Here is a 24303-nt window from a genome sequence, read left to right as displayed (position 1 = left end):
TCTCTTGGGTTCTGTGAAACCAGTTCCCTCCCTTACAAGCATCATTCTCCTGTTATGTTTTCTCCTGCTTTATTAGTAGTTTGTCATCTTACAACTGTTTTCCATTTCCTAAAAATGTGTTAAAATCTTTTTCCCATGGCCAGGTGCGGTGGCTCACGCCTGTAATCCCAGCACTTTGGGAGGCCAAGGCAGGTGGATCACTTGAGGTCAGGAGTTCGAGACCAACTTGGCCAACATGCTGAAACCCTGTCTCTACCAAAAAAATACAAAAATTAGCCGAGGGTGGTGGCAGGCATCTGTAGTAATCCCAGCTACTCGGGAAGCTGAGGCAGGAGAATTGCTTGAATCCAGGAGGCAGAGGTTGCAGTGAGCCAAGATTGTACCACTGCACTCCAGCCTGTGCGACAAGAGCAAAACTCCATCTCAAAAAAATATATATATATTTTAAAAAATATATATTTTGTATGTATATATATACACATTATATATATGTATTTTTTATATATATATATGTTTTTTTTTCCCCACTGTCTTCTCTTCTTTTCGTCTTTGTGGACTTAACATCCTTTTAGTCCTTCACTGACATTTTAATGTGTTTTAGGAGAGAGAAGAAACATACTTGTGGTTAAATCTGCCTTGTTTGTAAGTGGAAGTCTGGAAACTTGGTGCAATGTTTTGTCCTGTTGGTTTCAACCAAAGTGTTTTAGCCAAACCAAATAATTTGAATCTGAAATTTGTCAATTCTTATTACTGATTTCTTATACCTTGTACTAACTGCAGATTTGATAAATATGGGCATCTCTGTTTTTTGTTTTTTAAAGGGATGTGTATGCATATATATGTCTCTGATTTTAACAGTGATACAAGTTCAAATACACAATTTAGTGACTACAGGAAAATATAAACTGGCTATAATTACCATTAACATTTTGTTGTATTTTCGTCAGTCCTTCTGTGTTTCTGTTTATCCACATTGTTTTAAATATGTGAACGTTGAGTTCATTATATATATAATTTTTGTGAAGTTTATTTAACAAATCCTTATATAGTGCTTATTATGTGCCAGACACTGTTTTAAGCACATTCTAATTCATTTAGTAAGTGATACATAGTTTTTGTTTGCTTTTGTTCTCTTGACATTTTATGAGCTTGTCCCCATATTGTTAACTACTCTTTTAAAAAATATGGCTACATAGTGTTGTGTAACTTGGATACTGTGATTTTTTTCCACCCATTTTCTTTCTTTCTTTCTTTTGTTTTTGAGAGTCTTGCTGTGTCACAAGGCTGGAGTGCAGTGCAGTGGTGCGATCTTGGCTCATTGCAACCTCTGACTCCCTGGTTCAAGCAATTCTCCTGCCTCAGCCTCCCGAGTAGCTGGGATTACAGGCTTGCGCCACCATGCCCGGCTAATTTTTGTGTTTTTAATAGAGACGGGGTTTCACCATGTTGGCCAGGATAGTCTCGATCTCCTGACCTCGTAATCCACCTGCCTCAGCCTCCCAAAGTGCTGGGATTACAGGTGTGAGCCACCGCGCCCAGCCTTTTCTCCCATTTTCTAGTTGTATGATATTTTGATCCTTCCTTCCATCCTTCTTTGGTTTTCTTTCTCTGCTGTTGCATGTAAGTATTTCAGTACATCTCTGAATCTGTTATTAGGATGAATTCTTAGAAGTAGAATTACTGAATCAATGTGTATAAACATATTTAAGGCGGTTTTTGATACAGGTTGCGAAATTGTCATTTAGAAAAAATTACAGTGTTTATACTGCTAGTCAGATTGGTCATTTAATCAATATTTTTTATATAGTTATTTAATTAACTGTGAATATATCAGTTTTTCCAGTTCTTGTTTTCCTCTAGTTCATTCAGCAGTTCTTGAGTATCTTATTGCATTCCAGCACTATGGTAGGCTCTGGGTATGCATAGTTCAACCAAGAGCTCTGGCTTCTGGGGTCTTCAGGCCCTCTGAAATTCTACCTTAATTTTGTGTGAATGTGCATTTTCAGGGGGTGGGCAAGGGAGAGATCACTTTTATTGGATTCTCAAAGGGATGTGAAGCCCAAGGAAACTTAAGAACATTTTCTGTGAATATATTGGCACTTTCAATCCTTTTTGTTTTTTTTTGGAGACAGAGTCTCCCTGTTGCCCAGGTTGGAGTGCAGTGGTCCCATCACAGCTTACTGCAGCCGCAACCTCCCTGGGCTCAGCCTCCTGAGTATCTGGAACTATAGGCACATACCACCATGCCTGTCTAATTTTTCTGGTTTTTGTAAAGATGAGGTTTTGCCATGTTGCCCAGGCTAGTCTCGAACTCCTGGGCTCAAGGGATCAGTCTGCCTTGGGCCTCCCAAAATGCTGAGATTCCAGGTGTGAGCCACCGTGCTTGGCCTGATGCTTTTAATTCTTAACTCTGGGAAGGAGATAGCATAGATGCTATCTCTGTTAAGGGAACTGAGAGGTTCATGGAAGTTAAGTAACTTGCTTTTTATTCACATAGCTACTGGATACTAGAGCTCAGAATAAACCTCACCTTTCTGCTTATTTCTCTATAAATTTTTATATATTGATTTCTTTGGTGAGAGACTTTGCCAAGTGCTGCTGAATTAGAGGTAGACTGTTTCTCGTTTTCCAAATGTAATATTATCAAAAGAGAAAGTAAACGAAGTATGGCATACTGTGTTCTTAGAGAACTCGTGAATAATTACCACTTTCTTTTCTCAGTGCTTTCACTGCCTATTCAATTATTAGCGTGGAGTTTTATTGGGAATTGATGGTAGATTATTGGTGTGTCGCATCCAGAATCTACCTAACCTTGCTTTCTGTTTGAAAAATGAGGTTAACATTTGCCACTTTACTACTTTGGTTTTTTTCCCCTCGTAAAAACTATTTACATTAGTAAAATCTTAATTGCATCTTTTTCAGAATTCATGGATGTATGTTTCATCTTCGAAAGGTATAGCCTATTGTAATTTTAAAGCACTGATTTATGCTGGTAGATTTTTCAGATTGTTTTCCAGATATATAGAGTGCTGAATAATAATTTGGCATATTCATACACATTGCATTAGTTATCTTCAAATTGGCAACCTCCTGAGGGAAATGCTGTTTCAGTTAGGCAGCCAGACTCTTCCAGTTATTTGTGATGTTTGTATTTGTCCACCTGCCTGGAAGTAGAATTTCGTTAAAATGTGACCAACCAACACCCTTTTTATATAGCCTGTCATAATAATAGTTTTTCCCTTTTAACACGCTTTGTTTCTAGACTTTACATAAGTTAAAGATATTCTTCAAGACCTGTTTATCAATCCTTCTCAGAGACTCTGTTCAAAAATTTCATTTGTTCATAAATTGGCATTTTCTCCTTCTGTACAAACATGCACACTATTCATACACAGATGCATGTATAGGTACATACCCTAATATGCCTAGTGATTTCCTTTGCCAAATAAATGGAAAATTATGCGCTTAAAATTTTTGGTTTATTTGTTTAGTGCCTAGTCTGTGCAGGGTACTGAAGCAGGCATGGCTGGAGATGAAAAGGATATAATCAGTTATGGACAAAGCACTCAAGACCAATGGTGTTTTTGAGGAGCAAGATACTGGTATGAGGTAGAAAATGGTACAGGCCTACATACCATAAGGGAGGTATGGGAGTGGGTATGAGAAGTATGGGGAGTGAGGAATCAGGGACTCCTTTGTGGAGGAAAGGGTTGGGGGATGGGGAGTATTTTAGACTGGACATTTTAGGTAGAGTTAACAGCATGAGCAGAAAAGTTCAGAGGCCAAGAGAGCACAAGGTATGTGGGAATTGAGTTTGGCTTGAGCATAGAGGCAGATATATCAGTTGGGAAACAAAGAGTTGGACTAAAGTTCAGACTCTGAGGAATCTTTTAAAAGCTTTATACAGGTAGGCCAGGCACGGTGGCTCACGCCTGTAATCCCAGCACTTTGGGAGGCTGAGGCAGGCAGATCACCTAAGGTTAGGAGTTCAAGACCAACCTGCTAACATGGTGAAATCCCGTTTCTACTAAAAATACAAAAAATTAGCCGGTCCTGGTGGTATGTGCCTGTAATCCCAGCTATTCAGGAGGCTGAGGCGGGAGAATCACTTGAACCTGGGAGATGGAAGTTGCAGTGAGCCGAGATCACGCCATTGCACTCCAGCTTGGGCAACAAGAGCGAAACTCCGTCTCAAAAAAAAAAAAAGCTTTATACAGATAAATGCCATACTGTATATATTTCAGAGCTTCCTACTTAAATCTACCACATTGTTAATGACCATTATTAATTAATGTTTGTTTCTAACGGCAATAAATTCAATGGCTTTGCAGAGGTAGCTGTGAGGTCCCCTACTGCCACGGTGGCCATTTGTTGTCCCTTAAGCCTGGACCTTCCTTTGGTTCTGAATATCCCTTCTGTAGCTGCAGTTGTCTGCTGCCTTTTGTTCATTATCACACTCCATGGAGATCCCATTTGGGGACCTCTTGCTGCCAGTTTTTCTAGTTCCTGCTATAGAAATCCTCTGAAGCAATCTCATTTTTTAACCCTCTGTTGCTTCACTGCTTAGCCTCAGGGTTTTTTATTTTTTTGCCATCAGGAAAATCCTAAATTCCTTGCTGCCTAGGAGGGCTTGGGCAGAAAGAAAATCTATATGGGAGTCGTTGTTGGAGACAAATTAATTTTCTTCCCATACTTTGAGGATGACATTTCCTTGACATTCTTCCATGGGACTTCAGTGTTTACTGCCATCTTTGGTGTTGTAGTTTTGGGGTACCCACTCTAGGTTGGTCTATAATGTGGGAAGCTATTATCTCTGTTAAGGGTTGGGGAGATATATTGCTAGGTATCTTGAGTTATAAATTAGGTTGCTATTTCTTTGAGCCACTAAATGATGTAGCTACAATTTATGTTTAAGAACTTTTGATCAATAAAAAGTTTAATAATGTTTCTTCAGAGAAATTGCATTGTATATTTCAAATAACCAATATTATAGTACAAATATAGTATAGAACTTAAAAACAAACTTGTGCTTTCTTTTTTGTTCTTGTTCAGAATGATTTCTTAATTTTCTTTCTGATTGCTTAATATACCAAAACAACTTCTTTTGATTGACATGTTGAGTATTTATAGGTTTTTTTGGATTTTCTTTTGTTTTATTAGAAACATAGGTACATTTTTGAAATACTAGATTTACTAAGTTAGAAAGCATCTGAATAGAATTATAGTAGTAGTATTTTTGAAAGCAGTCAACAGTGGAAAATGACTCATCTTTAGGGGACTTTAAGGCAATTTATAAACAGTGATGCTTGCTGAATAGAGGTTTGCTTTTTAATCTTCCTACTTATGAATAGTCACTGGGTGTTTTCGTAGAATCTGTGACTTCTAGTAATTTGTCTTTCCAAGAATGTTAAAATCAGTGTTTATCTCAGAGAGATCTTATAGCTAGAAATGGTTATCTCTGTTTATGATCATATTCTTGAGCTTTTGTATATATTAAATACAAACTTTGTTATGTGTTTAAGCTTTTTTTGTTTTTAAAATCAATTTATTTTAAAGTTACTTTATAAATTTTCTTGTATAATTTTCTTTATATAAAGGGATGGTTTCTTCACTTAGGTAATGTTTGAAAATAAAGATGATTGAAATTTTTTCATTATAAAAAGTCGTAAAGATACACAAAAAAAGGGAGGAATAGTACACTGAACCCCCACATATTTGTCACTCAGATTCAACTGTTGTGAATAGAAGTTTTAACTTTAGAAAATGTTGGCTTTTTTCTTGTTTTTTTTTTTTTTTTTTTTTTTTAATGTAACTATTTTGCAAACTAGTGGGGCTAATTTGCAATTTTTATTTTATGCAGATGATGTGATGCCAGCCACTTACTGTGAAATTGATTTAGATAAAGAAAAGAGAGATGCATTTGTATATGCCATAAAAAATCACTACTGGTACCAGATGTACATAGATGATTTACCAATATGGGGTAAGTATTGTATGTTGTATTTAAGATTTGGGAAAATTTGCATAATCAGAATTTATGTAAAGACTCTGTTAAGGTGATTGTATACTGGATCATGATGTAAATGTGTTTTCACTGTTTTTTACAGAATGATTTTAATACCAGTTTTATGGTCACTTGTTGAAGAATTTTTGACATTGCCATGCCTTACATGAAACTTGCCTAAAATGTAACTTTTATATAGTATAACATGTCAGATTCAAGAATGAAAAAGTGCTTAGAACAATCTAAAAAATTTTTCTGCTTCCATTTTTTTCATATCTTATTTTAATTTGTTTTTTTAAATACAATTAAAGGGACTAATAGGATTTTGAAGTTTCATTCTGTCTTTTTCTCATGTTGGTACTGTGGTAGTATATTTTCTTGGTATGATAGTTTCTTGAATGGCTTATTTTGCTAGTTCCTATGTTATTTGCCATAACTCTTCAATTTAAAAAATGTTTATGTTTTTGCTCTTGTTTATCCATATTAGTAGAGAAGAACTATGGCATAGTTAATGCCAATTTATGAATACTCCAAAATCATTTATGTTGGACTTGATTAAATTATTTATAATGCAAAGTACAGCCCACTGTCATGGCCAGTATGTTTGATCACATCTTTGTCTAATTGTTTCTTTCTTTTGTCTCTGGAAATCTGCTGTTATGTATAATGAATGTTTCTTCTAATTCTTAAAATGGTTAGCAGATTACTGTTGTCATGAGCAGTAAACTATCAGAGTCTGAACATACCAGATCAGAGTTTAATATCATACTAAGATGGAATTTATAAGACAGTTAATGTCAAGAGATAATTATATGCATCATCATTACTGTGTTGCATGTTAATTAGGTATATGTAGTAAGCATTTCATGTAAATGACTGCAGTTACTATTATGGTAACACAGACATTTCTTTGATCAGCTCTGACAGTGATAGGAAGGTGTTCTGAATATTCACTAGATTTTTCTGAGCCTGTAGTTCAGGGAATCCCATTGATTTGGGCTTCTTTCATTTTTGAGAGAACAGGTTTCTTCCCTGTTGTCTTCCCTTGTTTAGAGGTTTGTGCAGTGATGCCATCATAGCTTATTGTAGCCTTGAACTCTTGGACTTAAGTGATCCTTCTCCCTTGGTCTCCTGAGCAGCGGGGACTACAGGTGCACACCACCATGCCTGGCTCTGTGTGTGTGTGTGTGTGTGTGTGTGTGTGTGTGTGTTTGTAGAGACAAGGTGTCTTGCTTTATTACCTAAACTAATCTCGAACTTCTGGCTTCAAGCAATCCTCTTGCCTCAGCCTCCTGAAGTTCTGGGATTATAAGCATAAGCCATCATGTTTTAGATTTTTTCAGTCATAGCTGTGGGGCTCGTTAGCAATAGTGGCAACTGCTTTCTTGTGTTAAATTTATTATAGCCCTGGGATTTTAGAATATGCCCTGTTTGGGGAAATAATTTTGGATGTCCTTGAATGTCTGAACCATGGGGAATCCTTGTCAGGAAAAAAAAACAAAACAAACTTTGTATCTGACTTTTCATGGGGTAAAGGTTTCAGAGTCTTTTAAAAGCCTCTTAGAGAGTAGCTTCTTACTTGATATAATTATGTCTTTAGCCCCAAAGTCTGGTTTTCAGAGTAGATAGATAAATAAACCTTTATGAAATTCATTATTGTCTGGGCGCGGTGGCCCATGCCTATAATCCCAGCACTTTGGGAGGTCAAGGCGGGTGGATCACTTGGGGCCAGGAGTTCGAGACCACCATGGCCAGCCTGGCGAAACCCTGTCTCTACTAAAAATACAAAAAATTTAGCTGTGCATGACGGTGCACACCGATAGTCCCAGCTACTTCGGAGGCCAAGGCACAAGAATTGCTTGAACCCAGCGGGTGGAGGTTGCAGTGAGCCAAGATTGCACCCTTGCATTCTATCCAGCCTGGGCAACAGAGTGATACTCTGTCTCAAAATAATAATAATAATAATAATTAATTATTAGCAGGATTTCATGCTGGGTGTGTTGGCTCATGTGTGTAATACTAGCACTTTGAGAAGCCAAGGCCAGGAGTTTAAGACTAGCCTGGGCAGCATAACGAGATTCGTCTCTACAAAAAATAAAACATTTACCCAGGCATGGTGGCATTTGCCTGTAGTCCTAACTACTCTGGAGGCTGAGGTGGGAGGATTGTTTGAGCCCAGGAGTTTGAGACTGCGGTGAGGTATGATTGTGTCACTACACTGCAGCCTGGGTGACAGAGTGAGACCTTGTTTCAATAAAAAATAAAGATAAAAGAAGGATTTCATTATCCCCCACAGTCCCAAGCAAAACAAAACTATACTTCTTGAATTTGTACCAGTTAGAATCACTTTGGTTAATAAATAGTATTTTATAAGAAATGATTATGTTTTTCCTTAATACTTACTAAAGCATAGGGGGAAGGCCCTAAGGAGTAACTTACAGAGCATAAAGCTATTGGGAACTGTTTAGGCTTGGGTGGGGAGCATTGGACAAATAACTGGCGGTCTGAGGGCATAAGAGATGTATCTGCAGCTACCACCTATAATATTTCCCTAACATTGTAGATCTTTTTTTTCCAATATCCCAAATTATGATTGAAGTGATAATTTTAAACTGCATCCTTATTGCCATTTATTTTCAGCGTTCCTTTTATTTTGCTGATTTCCCAGGGACAAATCCAGTAGTTGAGGTATGAAAAGGAGACATGTGCGGGGCGCGGTGGCTCACGCCTGTAATCCCAGCACTTTGGGAGGCCGAGGCGGGTGGATCACGAGGTCAGGAGATTGAGACCATCCTGGCTAACACGGTGAAACCCTGTCTCTACTGAAAACGCAAAAAAAAAAAATTAGCCGGGCCTGGCGGCGGGCGCCTGTAGTCCCAGCTACTCGGGAGGGTGAGGCAGAAGAATGGCGTGAACCCGGGAGGCGGAGCTTGCAGTGAGCCGAGATCGCGCCACTGCACTCCAGCCTGGGCGACTGAGCCAGACTCTGTCTCAAAAAAAAAAGAAAAAAAAAAGAAAAGGAGACATGTTAAGTTTTGGTACTATATATACACATGTGTACATCTTACTGGGAATGGGTAGATCATAGGTTATTAGAGAAAGTACTAGACTAGGGATCTGGAAACCTTGATTTTAATTTTGGTTTGACCACTAGTAGCTGGGTAACCTTGGCAGATGGTGATGTAAGCACTTACCTGAAATTTTGAGATATTAGGGAGTTGTATTATTCCATTCTAACACCACTATAAAGAAGTACTTAAGACTATGTAATTGAAAAAGAAAAGAGGTTTAATTGGCTCAAGGCTCTGCAGGCTATAATGGAAGCATAGCGGCATCTGCTCAGCTTCTGGGGAGACCTCAGGAAACTTACAATCATGGTGGAAGGTGAAGGGGAAGCCAAGAGTGGCCAGGAGTAGGAGGGAGAGAGGACGGAGGTGCCACATGCTTTTAAACATTAGATCCCAGGAGAACTCACTATCGCAATGACAGCACCAAGTAGGGGTGATGTCAAACCATGAGAAGATGCCCCTGTGATTTAATCACCTCCCACCAGGCTCCACCTCCAGCATTGGGGATTACATTTCAGCATGAGATTTGAGTGGGGATGCAGATCCAAACCCTATCAGTAGTATACATATATAAGGTGATAATTGTTACAATGAAAATGATACTAATGACAAAGCATGAACTTTGGGAATCAAATTAGTGTTTGGTTATGCTGAGTTGTTTATCACTTTTTCACTGTAGTATGACCATGACGTGTGTTTGCTGAGTAGTTAATGAAGAGTAGAAGTCCAGTTTGCACTTTTGCCTTATTCTAACCATGAAGAATAATGGTAATATTGCTTTTTTATTAAGAAATAAAAAAAACAAACAAATGTAATGAGCCTTTAGCTTCTAGGATATTTTAAATATTAAGTGGTATTTCCTTGCATAAAGTATTTTTTCTTTTTTAGGTATTGTTGGTGAGGCTGATGAAAATGGAGAAGATTACTATCTTTGGACCTACAAAAAACTTGAAATAGGTTTTAATGGAAATCGAATTGTTGATGTTAATCTAACTAGTGAAGGAAAGGTGAAATTGGTTCCGAATACTAAAATCCAGATGTCATATTCGGTAAGTATTCAAATAGTTTAATGTAGGAAGTAGTGTTTGTAACCTAATGTCAACAATTTGTGGCTTTGAGCTTTAGTAGATGAATATGTAGCTTGAAATGGGATGCAACAGAATATTATTAAAACTATATTTTCTCAGTGTATCTAAGTAAGCCTCCTAAAAGCAAATTGAGGATTTGCTTCAGGTCTGTAGTATTAGATACCAGTTATGCCTTTGCAGGACCTAAACCTTTTGGTACAGTCAAGTTTACTGTTGTAACTGGGTAATTAGACTAACCCAGTCATGTATTTTTATGGTTATGTTTTTAGATTGCAGTACTTCATGTTGTTTCCCTTTCCTTTTTAATGTTGCAGATAGAAGTGATGCTGTATTGAAAGTTGCTGGATAGATAGTTTATCATGGTTTGCTCTGTCAGCTGGAATAATGTACTCCTGCACAGTGAGAGCTTGTCAGAGCCTTTTAGCAACTGTCAGGCTATTTCTGTTCTCTTAGGCTTAAAAATAGTGGAAATGAGAGAGAAATTCAGTGTAGATAGACTTTCTGCCAGTCATTGCCTCGTAACTGGAATGAGTCCATTGCTAATAGTCAGTTTTGAAAGTTTTTCAAGCTTTGTGCATATGTACCTGATGCAAATAATCCTTGTATAACTGAACTTAAGAAATTTTATAGTTGTAATTAAAGTAATGCAGTCTAAAAATAAAGAGGTACAGAATCTTTTTTATTATTATTATTCATTCAAATATTTATTGAGCAGCTAAGGAGATACAAAGGTGATCCAGAACATGGTCAGAGGTGAGGCAAATGCACAAGTAATAGAAAGCAAAGGGCAAGGTTCACTGAATCACAGCAGTCAGAAGAAAGTGCTTTAGGGAACCAAGAGTGAGATTTTTTCCAGCCTGAAGAGGCATCCGTGGCAAATCAGAAAAGGAGATTGAGATTAAAATAGAAGACTTCACTCTGGATTGTTGATGATACTCAGTATGGACTATATTTGTTTCTCCTTTTCCTTTCTCACCATCTTTGGGCTTAATTTACCAGTAGTGCCCAGGACTGTTCAATGCACTTTTTCTATACTTGCATGCATTTTTGCTTTAATGTCTTCTACAGAACTAGGTCCTTTTGGTGTTTTAGGAGGTTTTTTTTCCTGTTTTTGAAGGATTTTTGTCCTTTTGATCTTGGTGTTGATTATTTTGAGTCTTTTCCATTCTGATTTGACTTTTGTGCATTTATAGCTGGATTGTCTCGTGTAGATTTCTTCACTGGTGCTTTTTCTTCAATTTTCCCATCATCAAAATCATTATCATAATCATCTTCATCAACAGCAAGTTTTACTTTTTTCTGTAGAACCTTGCTACCACCTCCAGGGACAGATCGCTTTCCAGATACCCTTAAGAGTTTCACCTCCTCCTCTTTATCTTCTGATTCTGCATCTTCCTCCACAGCTACTAAGTGCTGTCCACTAATATGCACTGGCCCTGAACCACACTTCAACCATAAGAGCACTGGTGGTGTGATTTCAAAGCTTCCAAGGGAAACTGTTGGCAGTACAGACATTTTCAAAGTCGCCAGTGTTACTTTAATTAGACTGCCTTTGTAATTCATTGCCTCTGCTTCAACAATGTGCAGCCCTTTGCACCAGCCCCTAAACTGACTGTTCTTAAAGATAATTGATGCTCATTTTCATCATTATCCACCTTAAAGTGATAATCTTTGTTGGCCTTTAGTTCACAACCGAAAAGATAGTTTTGGGGCCTCAGGGACACATGTCTGTGTCCATCGAATCTTCCATGGGGTGGCAGCACACAGGTGGGAGAGAAGGCAGACAGAGATAAATGACTTCTGCTCAAGAGAACAGCTGCGCAGGACAGAATCACACCAGGCAGATGTACAGATTCTTATTTTAATTGATTTAGACACTTGTGATATGAGCTTATACTAATTCAGTTCATGTCACATTTATCAGGTCGTAATACGTAAGTCAACGAAAGTAAACAGTCCCTTGAGAACTGAAATGACCCCTCTAAGGAAAGTTGTTAAGTTTTGTCAATAAACAGAAAAGGTGATTAGTTTTATCATAACTGTTTCCATTTCTCATGTTGTAAGTAACTTTTCTCCATTTCTCTAGTGAATTTTAATTCTTGGTGTGTGTAAATAGTTTTGTATTTTGCTCAGAGTTCTGTCATCAGATTATTTGTTTACTGGCCTTTATTTTCAAATGAAAAATTTTTTTTAGGTAAAATGGAAAAAGTCAGATGTAAAATTTGAAGATCGATTTGACAAATACCTTGATCCGTCCTTTTTCCAACATCGGGTAGGTAAATAGTGTAATTTAAGACGTTGAATATGTACACCAATTCGTTTAACAAACATTGAGCATCTGTCATTTGCAGGGCACTGTGTTGAGGATGGTGGATTAAAAGATTTAGCTAATAGTGATTTAAAGCATGAGCTTGAAATCGTAAGGGTGATAGGGAGTTTTAGAGGAGCAATAAAAAAACTTCCTTCTTTGTGCTTGTGGTTTAAACCAGTTAAGAGATATACAAAGAAGAATATAACATATGGGAAGCCAAAATATCACTAATAAGGTGAATATTAGGTGACTGCGTTGCAGAATGGATAGCGCATTGGACTTCTAATAGGGTGAGTAGTGGAGAATGTGGCTTATATCTGTGATCAAGTGGGCTTCTTACTACTGAAACTCAGAATTAGACTTAACACACTCAGAGTATATTGTAGGCTTCCCTACATGGGCACTTGCCCTTATACAACTTACAGTGTGAGAAGGAACAGAATGTGCGCATCAGAAGGAGGTAATGAGAGAGTGGATTGAGATCAGGAATTTTTGCTTGTGGAAATCCATCCATGTAGAAAGAAACGTCAAGAATGGGAAGAAGTGCCCCCCGCCCCCACTTCTCCCAGCCCCCACTGACAGATACTCGCTGAATTTTAGTTCATGAAGCCAGTGACATTAGTGTTGGTTTTGTACAGGTAGTTTTGATTCTTTATAGCAAAAATCACACTTTGTTTTGGTGGTTTCCTCCTCAAGGATGGAGATAAAAAGACAGGGCATAAGAGGATATATCTGTTCTTCTGACTTTCTTCCTGAATTGCTGCTTCTTTGTTTTGATCTAATCTTTTGGACTAGAATTTTAAAGTTTATTAATCACCTATGTTTGAGATGGTCCGTAAGTTTTTGTTGTCTCAGATTTACATATTACTGTTAGGTTCCATTCTTAGACTCTACTGGAACCTATCACTATTTCTGATCTTCCTCAGAGTTCAAAGATTTTAACAATTAAGCTATTTGGGATTTAGTCTTTTTGAGACAGTCTTGCTCTGTCCCCTGGGCTGGAGTGCAGTGGCGTGATCTCATCCCACTGCAACGTCGGCCTCCTGGGTTCAAGCGATTCTCCTGCCTCAGCCTCCCGAGTAGCTGGGATTACAGGCACGCACTACCACGCCTGGCTAATTTTTGTATTTTTTTAGTAGAGATGGGGTTTCACCGTGTTAGTCAGGCTGGTCTTGAGCTCCTGACCTCAAATGATCCACCTGCCTTGGCCTCCCAAAGTGCTGACATTACAGGCGTGAGCCACTGCGCCCTGCCTGGACTGGTTTTACTGGAGGATTTAGCATATTACTCTTGGAGCTAAAATTTTCTCCCCTACCTCAATCCCCACCTCAACTCCACCTGCTATGTGTTCTCCTCAAGTATAATGCTCAGGCAATCCTGAGGGTATGGATGCAGATAATTCCAAGATTTAGATAACATTTGAGGATATGAAGGCTCTTAACTGGCACTCCCTACTGGAACTCTTAGGTCTGCCTTGTGTCTAGCCCCACTGGGCATTGACAACTTAGGGGAAAGACTGCCTTTTAGTATTTTCACTATAGAGCAGTATACTGTATTTATTATTTCAACACATATTAATTGAGCACCTGCTATCTGCCAAGCACTGTATTAGGTAAGTAGGGATACATTAGAAAATAAAGGCAAAGATCTATACCCTCTAGGAACTTATGTTTTAGTCGAGGAGATGTGAAATAAATACAATAAGTAAAACACACTGTATTCGAAGAGAAGTGTGTCAAAAAAGAAAAAGTAGACAGCAGAACAAGAGTACCGGGGGTCGGGTAAGTTACAGTTTTATATTCTGTAGTCAAGGTAAGCCTCTGAAATGGACTGTTGAGCAAAAGCTGGAAGGAGTTGAAGGAAATAAAAAATGTGGGTAATGTGGGTATTTAGGGGAAAGAGTACTCCAGGCAGAGGCAACACCATTGAAAAGCCTATTAAAGGGAGGATATGCTTATTGTGGTTTGAGGACCTGCAAGAAGATGAAGTCAGAGAGGTAGCAGGAGCCAGATCATCCATGGTCATTTTAAGGACTTTGGATTTTACTCTTGAGTGCAAAGGGGGCTGGGGAGCACTGTAGTGTTTTCAGCAGGGGGGCAACAAATCTGACTTTTGTTTTAAAAGGATCAGATTATTATGTGGGTTCAGGAAGTCAAGGGTAGAAGCAGGGAGAACAGTGGAGAGCCTGATACAGCAATCCAGGTAAGAGGTAAGGTAACTCAGATCAGGGTGGTAGCAGGGTAGGTGATGAAAAGATGTTAGATTGAGTGTATTTTGAAGTTAAAGCCGGAGGCATTTCCTGATTGATAGGAAGGTGAAGAAGAGTTGAGACAAACTCTAGGGTTTTTAGTCTGAGTGGAGCTGACATCCCTGGGGCTGTATTTGGAGGAGATTTAGAGGGGAAGGTTAGGGTATGGTTTGGGACATGTTAGTTTTGGTGTGTCTGTATGATATCCAAATGGAAATATTGACCTTCAAATTGGATATATCAGTCCTGGAGTTCAGGAGAGGGGTCTGGGCTAGGGATACAAATTTTGCAGTAATTGGCATATAGATCATATTTGTAGCTATGAGACTGAATGTAATAATTGGTAAGGAAGGGAAATGTAGGGAGAGAAGAGTACCAAGGACTAAGCCCTGGGTACAGTACTAAGAGTTTAGGAAGAACAGGGGAGTTCAGTTAAGGGCTTTGGGAGGTAAAAAAGAATGCATGGTGTTCTGAATGCCGAGAGAAGAAAGTGTATCGTGGAGGATCGAGAGACGAGTCCTGAATTTTTGCTGATGGGTCAAGTAAGATGAGCACTGAAAAGTGACTGTTGAATTAACCTGGAGTCATTGGTGAACTTGACAAGAATTTTGGTATAATGATGGGGCATTCAGAATCTGAACAGAGCTTCTGTAAGAGAGAATGGGAGGAGAGGAATTGGAGACAGCAAGTATGGACTTGTGAGGAGCTTGGCTGCTAAAGGGAGCAAAGAAATGGTGCAGTAGCCAGTGTAGAAAATGGAATTTGGAGATTTTTCTTTTTCTTTTTTTTTTAAGATGTAAGAAAAACATTATATGCTGATGGGGTTCAGTGGAGGTTGCAAAACTGGCAGTGCAGGAGAAAAAGGAGAGAAATACTACATCGTTTTCCTTAAGTAGAAGGAGAGGATATGATGTGCAGGTATAGGGATTGCTTCTAATACGGTGACTAACAGCACAGGCAAAGGAGCTAGAGCTGAATTCAAACTCTGATGCTTTGCTGCATACTGTTACCTTGGTTAAATGATTCGGTCCTTAAGCTTCTGTTCCCTTAATAGTGAAGCAAGGATTACAGTACCTTGCAGAGCTGTTGGAGAATTTCACGTTGATATAAAGCACCCAGTTCAGTGTTTGGCAAATAGCAGGTAAGAGGTAGTATTGTTAGTATAGTTATTTATCTCCAGTTGTGTTCTAAAATTTATGACAAATTGAGGGTGCAGCTTCAGGATTAGTGACACTAGAGGGTGCTGGCATGCAGCAATTAGTAGGGTTAGTAAACGTCTTTGTGACATCAGGTTTCTTTATTTTTAAGAAGTATTTTCCCTGGTATAATAATTTCACAATTATACAACATCTCATAATTTTTAGAATAAAGGAATGTTATAAAATTTCAGGTTATTACTACATTATGATAGATTAGTATATATCTTAGATTAGAAAATAGAGCTTTTGTTAGAAATTTCAACGTTTAATGTGTGTCTAATTAGTATAGTTACTAGTAATTATATAAAACTTAAAAAATTTGATAAATTGACTAAAAGAAGGTATGTGTCATTTTTCTTTCCCTTTCGAGCTTTTCTGGGTTAACATCTCAGGGTGGGAGCAAAATAAAATCTTTGGAAAATCATGGACTGCTTTTATGAACCTTAAATGATACTTTTACAATAAACTAGATTTATATAATCTTTTTTGAGCAAACATTTCAAAAAACAATGCATTTCTTGATTCCTTTATAATTTCACTAGATTACTCAATAAATAAATTGTTGAATGAAGTAAGGAATACTCTTCTGAAGAGGCTGTCTCCTGTTTTTCAAGAAGAGCCGTAGAGTTTATCCCGTCCCTGAAATCTCAGGGTGGGTAGCAGAGCCAGGACTGCCCTTCAGCTTCATGCACATATTCAGCACGTTAGTCCAAGTTAACATATGTCCTAATCATACACAGCAATACATATGTATGTACCTGTAGAATTTTAGAGCAGGAGGATATCTATGAAGAACTAGAATATGTAGATAAGACGTTTCATGGAGGGAAAGGTGCTTGTGTTGGAATATAAAGACTGGGTAGAATTTGCTAAGGGGAGTAGAAATAGATCCCATGTGAGAAGAAATGAGAAAAATGCAGAGGTGGAAGTGAGTATGCTGTGCTTATGGGTTCTTGAAGAGGAATAAGCCTTATTGGAATATAGCATATAATGGAAAGAAAAGCTGACTAGATAAGGTGAGATGGCCATATTACAGGGAGTATAGAATGTTGGAGAAAGTAGCTTAGATTTGATATAAGAGAAATAGGGTGTACAACTCTAAGTTTTATAATAGTGGAGTGATATATGAACATGCTTTGGAAAGATTTCCTTGATAGCTTTTTACAGGATAGATAGGAAGGGGAGAGACCAACAAACAGGCCAACTAGGAGGCCATTAGTGCTATCAAGGTATGAGGTGACGGCATGGGAATGAAGCAGAATGGATAGATACAAGTCATTTTGAAAAAAGAATGCTTAATAATACTTACGAAGAATTAAGGAGAAGGAAGAGCCAGAGATAATTGTAAAATTTCAAAGCCAAATGTTAGTACCATTAGCAGAAGTTAGAGAATCAGAAACAAGTATTATATGTGAGGTGGAAGATTATGAGTGTACTTTAGGGCAGTCTGAGTCTGACATTCCAGAAAGACATTCAAGTGGAAATTATTGTAGTTAGCAAAAACCTGAAACATGAGGGTGAAAGAAGACTAGTGATTTGGGGTGGGATGGGAGGTGGGGGAGAGGGTGTTATCATCATCATTGGAATGCTGGTTAAAAGTTCTGAGAACCTAAAGAAGTCACAGCAGAGTACTAAGACTGGAGCTTTTGGAGAAGTTCACAAAGGATGGGAGGAGCCAGCATGGAAGATGAAAGAGGAGAAGCAGCAGTGAAGTAGGATGCTTTCCTGACAAGGAAAGGTCAGATGTGGCAGAGAGATCAAGGAGAGTGAGGCAGATAATTGGCCGCTGAATCTGTTTAGAAGTTCATTGCAGGCCTTTGAGAGAAATTTTGTGGGACAAAAGTGAGATTGTATTGTGTTTTGGAGGAAGTGAGGGAAGAACTGGAACATGTCTCCTTTGAAAAGTATTGACATTGAAAGGATCGGGAGGTGAGAAGATGAAAAGAATGAGGGACAAAAGATGAAGCAAACACTTCAGAAGAGAATAATAGCAATAACAATAACTTTTAGATTTTATTTAGTGTTTTTGATGTGCCAGGCTTACCTTTGTTGTTTAAACTTTATGACAACCCCAGGGAGTAGACATCATTGTAGATAAGGACTTTTGGAGATTGCTGATGCTGGTGAAAGGTGGAGGGGTTGGGATGCAAAATGAGAGGAGAAAAAAACACCTCAAAATGTGGATGTGGAAAGATTGTGTCATGATGGATAGTAGAAGACAATTAGCTTCAAGGGAAGGCAGGAGAAAGGATGGTATTGGGGCCTTGAAGAGAGGAGAGAAATTTGGGCACTATCCCTAAAGATCTTTTGGGAATTAAAATGTAAATAAAGAAATAACTGGGCAGTGCCACAGACCTAGTTCAAATCAGATGTGCTACATTTTGAGTAGTACCTTGTGACTATGAACCAGAATCTAGATGTAATATTGTAACAAATGTGTGGATAAAATCAAAGCCAAGTGCTTCAAGAACATTGAGGAACTAAAGGATGCCTCAATATTCTATGTAACATGGGTTTGGAAAGGGCTACATAATGGTGGTGATAGGGTGAGGATGAACTAACCTGGAGCAAGTGAAGCAAATCATTCAGAATGGTAACCTAAGTCCATGGCAGCCAACTATAATGGTTTAGTCAGTATTTTAAGGAGGTTTTCAGATTGTTCAATTAGAGAGAAGGGAACTAACATTTACTGAGCATCTAAGGTGCCATGCTTTATATATACATTATTAAACCCCACAAAGCAATGACAAGATAAGTATTATCTTCTCCATTTTCCAGATGAGAAAACTGCAGTGACATAGCCAGAAATTGGCTATGTTTGACTCCAGAGCCCATGTTTTTTCCATATAATGCTGAACAGTATAGGCTATCTGGCCAATTGTACTTTTTTTTTTTAACAATAACTTTGATTTTGAAAATTTATATAAATGGTAGCTTGTTTTCAACATATGGGAGCTTATTGTAAAGAAAGCCAATCCCCTTAGCATAATAAATACTCATCCTCAAAGTGTCTTAAATTTGGATTTTTGTCTAAAAGATTTAATTAAAGACTTTTTTTTTCTTTGCATTAACATCCACTTGTCCTTGTGGAACCTATGAATTTTGGGCTGGTATTGCAGGTTGGTAACATTTTATTTTCTGTTATTTTAGATTCATTGGTTTTCAATTTTCAATTCCTTCATGATGGTGATCTTCTTGGTGGGCTTAGTTTCAATGATTTTAATGAGAACATTAAGAAAAGATTATGCTCGGTACAGCAAAGAGGAAGAAATGGATGATATGGTGAGTAAACATTTACATTATATTTGTAAAAACATTTTAACTGAGTGTTAAGTTTTAAATGTTGGAAGGTAGGTCATAATTTCTTATCGGAAGTCTTGGGGCCAGATGAGTTTCCAGAATTCAGGATTTTTAGAGTTAAGAAAGATATAAAATGCCCAGTGTGCTCTGTAACCATGCCCTGTAATCAAATAATACTATTATTTTTTTCAGCAAAACATATGAACATTCACCCGAAGTGGGATAAATAAATAGTGTAACCTCTTGTTAGTTCAAGCGAAGTTTTGCCACCAAGTAAGAGTATGTCAGACCTAAGAAACAAACTGTTAGTTCTTAGAACTCTTTATTTCAGAATTGCATCTAGGAGGATGTAGACCTGATTTAGTAACTTTCTAATACTGTTAAATATTGCTTAAAATTCAGGGAATGGGTAGAAGGATTAATTTATGTTTAGTTTAGTGGGTTCAGAGGAAAGATTTGTTTTCTAAGTTCTTTCACTAAGTTAGAGAACAAAAAGCGTGTTATATGGAGTGCTAGCTAATGGACATTCCATATAGGTAAACTGTATCATTAAATAGGAAATTTGTCTTAAGAGACAGGCTGGAGTGTAGTGGTGTGATCATAGCTCACTGTAACTTCAAACTCAAGAGCTCAAGTGATCGTGCCGCCTCAGCCTCCTGAGTAGCTAGGACTACAGGAACAAGCCCCCACCCCTGGCTATTTTTTTATTTATTGTAGAGATAATTTCACTATGCTGCCCAGGTTGGTCCTGAGCTCCTGGCCTCAAGCAATCCTCCAGCGTTGGCCTCCCAAAGTGCTGGGATTATAGGTGTGAGCCACTGTGCCTGGCTTGGGAAATAGTTTAAAATTTTAAATTTTAATATACTAGGGTATATTGTGAAGTATCAAAGGGTTGATAAAGCATTTGGTGCCTCTTAACTGTATCTGATTAGGATTCTCCCCACCACAACAGATTACCTTGAGGGACTGCTATTCCTTAGTAAATATTGTTTTAGAAGCAAGCTGTGTTAGAAACTGTTTAAGGAACACTTGCTTACTAAGGTTGCAAAGTAAAAATTGAATTCTTTTTTAAAAAAATGCTATATAGACTCTTAAATAAAAACATTCATGTCGAATATTTCCCCCATATGTTTTCTTAGATTCTAGGTGCTAAAGGACATTTCTGCATTCTTAGGGCATCTAGTACTGGTTTTGATACTCCTCTCTTTCGCTGTCCACCTAGCCCCTGATTGTATATGAGGTACAGCTATGAGGTGAATGGCAAGAATAGTGTCTGATAGTGACATTAAGAGAGTCAGTGCACTGTTCTCCCAATTTGACCATTTCTTTTTGTTACTAAACCTTTTCTTTTTCCATTATTTGAGATTCTCTGAGCGCAACCGGAAGTCAACTTCCTGAACCTCAGCATTTTAATATTGTTATTAAGGCAGTGATCATTTTAAGTTTGGAATATATTTTCTCAATATTTTGAATTTAAGTAGCTATAAATTTGGAGGGAGGAAACTTACAACTGTGATTTTTACCTATTTACTATGTTTTAGTTTGATTCTGAATGATTTGCTTTTCTCTCTATATATTTGTATATAGGATAGAGACCTAGGAGATGAATATGGATGGAAACAGGTGCATGGAGATGTATTTAGACCATCAAGTCACCCACTGATATTTTCCTCTCTCATTGGTTCTGGATGTCAGATATTTGCTGTGTCTCTCATCGTTATTATTGTTGCAATGATAGAAGATTTATATACTGAGTAAGTGCCTACACTTAACTTTATTATGTCTTTATTCTTGAATAGTTTTAATACTGGAATCTTTTAAGTCCATCATAATTAAATCGTTGCTTATTTCCTTTATCTTACAATTTATGATAAATATCATAAATGCAGACAGACAAATTAAATAATGAACAGTAATCTGTATTTTTCTGTTACATGCCAAAACTTACTAGCATTACTGAACATTGTGGTTTGTTATAAAGGTTATATGTTCCATAAAGACACAAACAGAGGTTACTTTCAATTCATAGCTGTTTGACAAAGTAAATAGGCATTTTTTTTTAAAGTTGAAGATCCAATTAGAGCTTCATCAGAAGTACAAGAATTTCAATTACTAAGTTACTTCATATTTACCTTGAGAACTGGAAAACATCAGAGTAGAAGAAAGCACTGTAAATAATAGTAAAAAGAGTGATTAAAAAGTCACATAAGGTTAGAAAAATAATTGATGACTTCTTTAGAAAAGAACTCCTGGTTCAGTATGCATCCTATCTTGACACGATTTTTGGTAATTCTTTCTTCGCAAACAAAACCATTTGTAATAAATTCTCAATTTAGGTCTTTGAATTATGTGAAAAAGTTATACATTCACAGAAGATCTCAGGTCCCTATTCAGTGCTCAAAGCCACAACCTCTATGAAGCAAACACATTCTGGTGCCTGGGTGGTAGCGATTATAATTCAGGCATTTCAGGTGCTGCCTCATGAAGTCCTCAATCAGAATGACACTTTTCTCTAGTTATATTTCATGCCTCTACTTTAGTTCATAATGCATTCTTTCCTCTATATGCCTGGCATTTGGTGGGCAAGCAATAAATCCTTGCTGAAAGAATGGCTCTTTAGTTGCATATTAAATATTTAACTGTATACTAAATATTTGTTTCCTCTACTAGATAGTAAGTTCCTTGAGAGTAAAGATCAGGTCATAACTTACCTTTGAATTCTCAAAGTACCTACTTAAGGAGCTTTGCATGTGGAAGGTATTCAGTCAATGCTTGTTGAACTGAAATGAATATGTGTTAACCAACAAAGCTATTTCTCTGTAGTGTTGGTTGTATTTCTTTAACCTTTTTAATTCATTTACCACATGAGCTTTAAAATAACCCAAATCTAAACTTCAGAGTTCTGGTGAGTAGTTCATATTTTCGGGTATAATGTATTTCAGATAAACTGGACCCTAAATACAAGAAAACATTTCAAATCTACCAAGAAGTCGTGCTTTACATTAAACACTGGATTAAGTTAATCACTATTGAATTGACACTGGCTGTACTTTCACAGTCTTATGAGCCACTAGAAGATAATCTCTTCTAGAATCCAAGTTTTTGCCGCTTCCTTTTCAAAATGTTAGTGTTACAATTTGGCAACTCATTTTTTTTTTTTTAATGCAGAAGCTCTTTTACTTAGAGACCTTCAACTTTTATAAATAAGAAACCACTCACTAATGTATAATATTAGCAGGCAAGTCATGCATTGTTATTTTAGCCTATAATTACTGTAAGTGGTTGTTCTGTGTTGTGTTTATTTGAAATGAATGTAATTCATTACTTATATAAGAACTAAAGCATTAAAGATTTATTATTATATAATAGTGGCCAACTTACTGAGGTTTCACTTTAGGTATTTCGTGCACATTTGATCCCTTAATCTTCACGTCAACCCTGGGAAGGAACTATTCTATTTCTATTCTACAGACCAGGAAACTAAAGCTCAGAGAAATAATCTGAGATCAATGAGCACCCTTTATTAGTAAAGAGTGTTAGTGAGCTGGGATTGGAACCTAGGCAATCTTATTCCAGAACTCTTTTCTTAATTTGCTATGTTACGGAAATGAAAATAGAGATAATAATACAAAGTGGTGAGAAAATGAAAAATTTGCACACAAAATTGGGATAAATCACTTGAATAGGAATGATTCTAGAGGATAAAGAGCAGATAATGTAACGTAAAAATTACTTTGCCTCTGTGGTCACTATAGCAATCAGAGGAAAACTATTTTGAGGGTAAAAGGTAGAGGATCAGTATCAATGTGGGTGCCTGTTATAGTGTGATATTGAGAAGGCATAGAGTTTGAGAAGGTGAGGAGTAAGTTTGTTAGTGCTGCTGCTGCTGCAGCTACTCTGAAACTTTTCAGCGGAGAGTGGTAAGGCTGTGGCACGTGTAGGCTAAACACTTCTTCAGGTGTTCCCCTTGTCCCATCTTAGAGAGATGAATAAGGAGGACTGTTACCTCCTTCAGCAGATTTTTCAGTATAGATAAAAATGGTTTATTTGAGGGACAGGGGGAGGGAATGCCCATAGAATATTTGTGAACAAAGAAATAGACTTTTTAAAATAGACTTTTTAAAAATCATATGTCTGATTTTAATTTTTAAATTTTTACTTTTTTTTTTTTTGAGGTGGAGTCTTGCTCTGTCATCCAGGAGGGAGAGCAGCGATGCGCTCTTGGCTTGCTATCACCTCTGCCTCCCAGGTTCAAGCAGTTCTCCTGCCTCAGCCTCTTGAGTAGCTGGAATTACAGGCACCTGCCACCACACATGGCTAATTTTTGTATTTTTAGTTGAGGCAGGGTTGTGCCATGTTGGCCAGGCTGGTTTCAAACTCCTGACCTCATGTGATCTGCCTACCTTGGTCTTCCAAAGTGCTGGGATTACAGGTGTAAGCCACTGTGCCCGGCCTAAAAATCATTTTCAGCAGTATGAGGGAAACAGAAAGTCTCAGTGTTATTGCATCTAAAATAATAGTATTTAATATAGATGATACTACTATTTTATTTCTGTTTGCAGGCAAGAATCATAAGCAGTTGAATTAAGTTATGAAACAGACGATTCTAGTCATTTTTTTTAACAGATGAACATCTTGTTCCATATTATGGGGTTGGTTTACAGGTTCACAGAACAGTTTTAGTGTCAGCTTCTAGTATTTTTGCCAAATAAATGTGAAATACTTGCTTAGAATATATCAAAACATTTAACTGCGGTTAAAAAAATTAGCATCAGCCAGGTATCATGTAAATGCAGTTTTAACTACAAATTCATTCACTATAGAGAATCTTTTGAGTTTTATTTGTAGTCCAGGTTGTGATATTTTTGTGTTTCTGTTAAAGTTATCTTTAAAATTAAACTAATATTAATATAATAGACTGTATGATGTTTTCTTTAGATTGTTGGTTTTAATTTATCTTTTTTTTTTTTTTTTTTTTGCCTTTTTAGGAGGGGATCAATGCTCAGTACAGCCATATTTGTCTATGCTGCTACGTCTCCAGTGAATGGTTATTTTGGAGGAAGTCTGTATGCTAGACAAGGAGGT

General features: G+C 37.4%; 1 protein-coding gene and 1 pseudogene across 1 annotated transcript in view; one reads left to right on the top strand and one right to left on the bottom strand.

Moving 5' to 3' along the window:
* The window catches only part of TM9SF3 (transmembrane 9 superfamily member 3), a 75107-nt gene that overhangs the window by 5641 nt on the left and 45163 nt on the right, over nucleotides 1-24303 (top strand). The window contains exons 2-7 of the mRNA XM_012000256.1: nucleotides 5861-5983; nucleotides 9961-10121; nucleotides 12355-12432; nucleotides 19069-19200; nucleotides 20806-20972; nucleotides 24207-24301. Coding sequence (XP_011855646.1) covers nucleotides 5861-5983; nucleotides 9961-10121; nucleotides 12355-12432; nucleotides 19069-19200; nucleotides 20806-20972; nucleotides 24207-24301 — 756 coding nt within the window. The remainder of the gene's footprint in view (nucleotides 1-5860; nucleotides 5984-9960; nucleotides 10122-12354; nucleotides 12433-19068; nucleotides 19201-20805; nucleotides 20973-24206; nucleotides 24302-24303) is intronic.
* On the bottom strand, nucleotides 11176-11910 carry LOC105554309 (annotated as a pseudogene).

This window comes from Mandrillus leucophaeus, unplaced genomic scaffold (assembly GCF_000951045.1).
Source record: "Mandrillus leucophaeus isolate KB7577 unplaced genomic scaffold, Mleu.le_1.0 Scaffold117, whole genome shotgun sequence".
NCBI lineage: Eukaryota > Metazoa > Chordata > Mammalia > Primates > Cercopithecidae > Mandrillus > Mandrillus leucophaeus.
The sequence above is the reverse complement of the archived record's forward strand: the minus strand, read 5'-3'. Positions and strand labels throughout refer to the sequence as shown.